A 5,839-nucleotide genomic window follows, 5' to 3' on the forward strand; every position below is an offset into this window, starting at 1 on the left:
AAAATGAAATCACAGTCTCAAAGAGATACCTGCATTCCCAAGTTCACAATAACCAAGATATGGAACAACCTAAATGTCCATCCATAGGTAAATGAGTAAGAAAATGTGGCAGATGCAGACAGTGGAATATAATCCAGCCTTTAAAACAAACCTTGACATTCGTGACAACATGGATGAACTTAGAAGACATTATGTTAAGTTAAATAACACAGTTTCAGACAACAGATACTGCATGACTCCACCTATATGAGGTATCTAAAAATAATCAAACTCAGGAAAAGAGAGGTAAAATGTTGGTTATCAAGGACATAAATAAGAGGAAAATTAGAATTATTTAATAATAGGTTAAAAAAAAGTCTTTTGTTTTGTAAGATGAGTAACTTGAAAATATCTGCTGTACAATACAGTACTTATTGCTAATATCATAAAATTGTTCACTCTAAAATATGTTAAGAGGATAGACCTCATATTAGGCATTCTTAAAAATCGAAAAATAAGAAGACCCACAAAAGAAAACAAGGAAATTCTTGGAGGTGACGGATATGCTTAATACCTTTGTTGTGGTGCTATGTCATGGGTGCATGTATGTATCCAAATTCATTAAGATGTATACTTCAATGTGTGCAATTTTTATTAATTTTAACTCAATAAAGCTAAAAATGGAATATAAAACAAAGAGAAAACTTGGAGGAAATATAAAGGGTTCATTTTGCATATTAAGATTAAGTGTTCATAGAGCATTTAAAGTGAGGATGTCTACAATGAAGATGAAGATAAAAATTAAGCACTGGAGGAAGATCTAGACAGCAGATAGAGATGTGGAGGTAGGAATATGTGAGCAGATTAAAATTATGGGGTTAGATGCCATCACTTAGAGAAAGAACAAGGGGAAAAAAGGGACCCAAGGGGAAACCTAGACAATGCCCTACATGGAGCTCACATTGACAATTGAATGCTTGTTCCCCTTATTTCAGAGGTGGGGGAATTGAGAAGAAAGTCTAAATTCAGATATACTGAGATATTAATAAGCTCAACACTCACCCACTCTATGACCCTGGCAAGTCATCAAAATCGCTTTTCAATTTTTCAAACAGTGATAAAATTCCAGAAAAAGGAGCAGAATTCCTCACAAGAATAGATTAAGATCATGGATGTACAATGTGTTGATAATTTTCAAAATACTAAGCAAGAGTGATTCGCCCTTAAACACTGAGACTGTTCACCGTACAGACTCTGGCCTCCTTCCCCATACCCGAGCCTCAGGGGGAACGTTTAGGGCTCCAGGTGTGGGTGAGCTCCCAGGTGAAGACAAGCTGAACTATTGTAGCAAGGAGATAGAAAGTCCATTTACATTAACCTCAGGTCAAAAGAAATGAAAATAAAGCAGATGGCTAGAGGTTAAGAGACAGAATATTGTGAACACTTGCTGAGAAAAAGGTAAGTTAAGAATTTGTATTCAACAATAATAAGTCCAGTTTAGCAGAGGTAATCAAGAAAGTGAGAAGTCTGAATTTTATTCAATATTGACTTGGGAATACAAGTATTTTTAAAGCAGAGTTTTCATTAAAAACACAGACACATGATAAATTACTTCTTTAATAACTGGAGACACATAGATCAGTTCAAAGTTATCAAATGATGCTTCATCAGGGTCATTGGGATAATAAAGAAGAAGACTTGGCTAACAGGTCACTGAGATCCTCTTTCTGAGTTTTTGCACCTCTACTTAATGTCTTTCACTTATCATACAAGTGTTTAGAATGTAATTTCTTTTTTAAAAAAAATATCAAAACTAAAAAAAAGAAGTGTGGGTTAATATCTTCATATTAATATGAATATGTCTACCGGATAAAAAAAAATATGCAAAAATACTAAGCTTTAGCATCATACAGAGAAGGAAGCTTTATTCTTACAAAAGACTCTTGCCAGGGCTCCCTTCATGTCTCTGTTCCTCAGGCTGTAGATGAAGGGGTTCAGCATGGGTGTGACCACTGTGTACATCAGAGCCATGACCGTCTCCTTCACAGTAGAATTACCAGCTGACGGGCATAAATAGAGACCAATAATTGTCCCATAGAACAGTGACACCACAGACAGGTGGGAGCCACAGGTGGAGAAGGCCTTGTGGATGCCTCTAGCAGAAGGGACCTTGAAGATGGAAGACACAATTCGCACATAAGACGTGATGATGAGAAGGAACGGAATGACCAGAATAAGCCCTCCCATGATAAATATCACCAAGTCATTAACCCGAGTGTCCGAGCAGGACAGCTTCAGCAGAGCAGACATGTCACAGAAAAAGTGGGGGATCTTGTTATCACCACAAAAACACAACCTGGCCATGAGCAGAGTGTGCAACATGGCATGGAACGTGGTCAGCACCCAGGACAGCGCCACCAGGGACAGACAGAGCTTGGGGCTCATGATGGTGGTGTAGTGCAGGGGGAAGCAGATGGCCACGTAGCGGTCATAGGCCATGGCCACCAGGAGGAAGCTCTCCAGGTCTCCAAAGAACAGGAAGAAGTACATCTGGGTGAGGCAGCCTGCATAGGGGATGGACGGGTCCTGGCTCTGCATGTTGTGCAGCAACTTGGGCATTGTGACCGAGGAAAAGCAGAGGTCAGAGAAAGACAAATTGCTGAGAAACAAATACATGGGCGTGTGGAGGTGGGAGTCCAGTTGAATGAGCATGATGATGATGAGGTTCCCCAGGATGGTGGTAACATACATGGCCAGGAACAGGGCATAGAACAGGTTTTTCTTCTCCAGCTCAATGGGCAGGCCCAGAAGAAGGAACTCTGTGATGGCAGTTTGATTCCTTCCTGCCATATACATCTTCAGTGCCTTTAAGAAGAAATATTAGTGCCGATTGAAACCTGAATCTAAAATAAACATATTTTATACTATATGGCTTGTTAGCCAGTCTGCCAAAATACATTATATCACTTTCATCACAATAATTATGCTCTCTGTAATCAGAATCTTTAATATGGAAAAGGCCTTATTTTCTTCAGTTCTCTTTAGCAACTAATAATATTGCAGTCTTTCTAAAACACTTTTATCTATTTGCTTCTGACACAAAAGTTATTACTTTTCCTCATACCCACTGGCCAGAAAACCTCGGTAAATGTAATTGGCTCCTGCTCTGCCAATATCTTACATGTTGAGGTTCCAGGGCTTTTTTAAAACATTGTTCTCTTCTAATTTCACATATAACACCAAAAAAAAAAAAAAAAAAAAAAAGCTCAACAATTCCAAAGGCTTCAACTACTGTTTAAAATTTCATTGTAGGTGACTCTCTAACTTATAAAACTGTTTACCCAGTTGCTTAACGATTGTCTTTCCTTGCGTGTCTCACACCCATTTTAAACTAAGCAGATTCGTGATCTCGCTCTGCCCCTCTCCCAGTCTCCTCCTCTAATTTCCCATATCTCAGTAAAGGACTTCGAGGTTCTCCAGTCAGAAACTTGAGCATTTTCATTCATTCATTGCTTACTCTCATCAACATACACAGTCTGTCAGCAAGTCCTATGGGTTTTCTGTTTCTCATCAACTCCTTATCTCAACTGTCACTACCCTAGACCAGAGTGACATTGTATCTTGTCTGTACATTGAAAGAGCCTCTTAATTCACCTCCTTGTTTCCATGCTTGAACGCACTTTCCTTTGATGTCCTTCTTTGACACTGTGCAACTCTAAAATGAAAAATAGATCATCCTTCTTCCTGAAGTCTTCATGGATTCTCATTGCTCTGAATGCAGGAAAAACTCCTTTCAAAAAAAAAAAAAATTCCTTCCACCCTGGCAGGTTAGCTCAGTTGGTTAGAGTGTTGTCCCAATATGCCAAGGTTGAGGGGTTTGATCCCTGGTCAGTGCACACACAAGAATCAACCAATGAGTGCATAAATTAGTGGGACAAAAAACTGATCTTTCTCTCTCTCTCTCTCTCTCTCTCTCTCTCTCCCTCCTTCCTTCCCTTCCCTCCCTCTCATCCTTTCTCTCTCTCTAAAAATCAATAAATAAAAATTATTTAAAATTCCTTCCAAGTGGGCTTCATGATCTGACACTTGCTTATCTCCACAGCTTCTTCTGGCTCCACGGTAACGCTCCCACTCCTCTCTCCAGCAATGCAGGACTAACATGTCACAATTTGCTGCCTTCAGCTTTTCTCACTTGCTGTTTCCCTTGCCTTGCACCTTACTCCTCTGCTCCTTCACCGGGCTTGCCCCTAGTTATTTCCTCTCCCCCAGGCCAGATGAGAACCCCCTGCTATGTTTCCAAAGCATCCTGTGCTTGGTACCACAGCACTCAGCCCCACTGGGATTATTTGTTGATAGCTGTCTTCCCTACTGGATTGCAAACCCCAAACGAAAGAGGCCATGACTGCTCAGGACTGCACCTGGCACAGCGCCTCAGTGTCGCTGGTGTGTCATAAATATTTATTGGTTGTGCTTCAGGCTGAGGCATGCATTCCTCCAACTTTAAAGGCAACAGAAGTCCTTTCAAGTAAGAGTCACTACTCCTACTAAATTTTCCCAGAACAAGAACTCACTGGCCTCAACCCTTTAGCACTAAACATGACACTTTATTACAGAATTTGTGGAAGTAATTTTGGGCCCATGGCAAATGTTGGGGCACCTCAGATTCAATACTTTTGTCACCAATACAGATGACAATAGAGGCATATAGCTATGTAGATAGGCAGGTAGATAAATAGGTAGATGGGTAGATGATAGATAGATGATAGATGATAGATAGATAGATAGATAGATAGATAGATAGATAGATAGATAGATAGATAGATGATAGATAGATAGATAGAATCTACTGGTTCTATTTCTCTGGAGAACTCTAAGAAACCTTAGTGTGCCTCAAAGTAGTCAAAGAAAGCACAGAAAAAACACTAAGAGATGTGGGGAGCTCCTTCAATAGGACAGAACTGAGCCCAGTTCCTGGGATTTTCACCCCCTGATGCCGCCCGATCAGCCCACATGAACAGTCTTTACACTTGGACACTATGCACTAACAATCCAGTGGAGAAAAACATCCAGGGAAAATCACACACCTGGTTTCTCTGAATTTTGTTTCCCAGGTAAATGAATGGGACCTGGCTCTTGTGACAATCGTATGACTGGAGATGACAAACAGGAGACACAACTTGCAGTTGCTACCACTGATGATGCATAAGCCTCTCATCTTCTTCACCCTTTAAGTCAGTAGTTCTCAGTTTGGGTTGCACATAAACATCACCTAGGGCAGTGCTTCTGAAATTAATGTCCATGCAAATCACCCAGGAGTTCTAGTAAAACACTGATTCTGATTCAGTAAGAAAGCAGCTACTTTTAATTCAGCTCACAGTTAATACCAATGTTATTGTCCAGGGACTACACAATGAGTTGCAAGGATATATGATGTTTTTAAAAATGAGGTTTACTGGGGCCCTCAGATAAATTAACCACAACCTCTGAGAGGAGGCCTGTGTAAAGATTATAAAGTTCCCAAATAAAGCAAGGGCTCAGAACTATTGTATTAAAGTCTACTTCAAAAGCTGTAATTATATTATAATTACACAATCTTGTGGGATAACTTACACAATAGATAATATGTAAGAATGCTATCATTAATCAAAATATTGCATTGATGAATATTAATCAAAATATTTCTAGAAGCTGGGAAAGTCTTGGGAGACTTGGAGAAGAGGAGGGTTATTATATCTTAAGACTCCCCTTCAGAACATCACACAACTTGAGAAATTAAGTCCCTCTGGTTAGAAGGACCCTAAGAGACCAGCTCATTTATCTTCTGCCCAACTTACCCAGTCTATCTGAGGGTGATTCCAAG

General features: G+C 39.9%; 1 protein-coding gene across 1 annotated transcript; it reads right to left on the bottom strand.

Moving 5' to 3' along the window:
- Window positions 1-1,884: 1,884 nt before the first annotated feature.
- LOC308568965 (olfactory receptor-like protein DTMT) lies at window positions 1,885-2,829 on the bottom strand (the record flags this gene model as incomplete). The annotated part of the gene is made up of 1 exon (XM_081162285.1): window positions 1,885-2,829. The coding sequence occupies one exon, from the start codon at window positions 2,827-2,829 to the stop codon at window positions 1,885-1,887; it is 945 nt and encodes a 314-aa protein (XP_081018411.1).
- Window positions 2,830-5,839: the final 3,010 nt, after the last annotated feature.

The sequence above is a fragment of the Miniopterus schreibersii genome (genome assembly GCF_964146895.1).
Source record: "Miniopterus schreibersii genome assembly, chromosome: 16".
Taxonomy (NCBI): domain Eukaryota; kingdom Metazoa; phylum Chordata; class Mammalia; order Chiroptera; family Miniopteridae; genus Miniopterus; species Miniopterus schreibersii.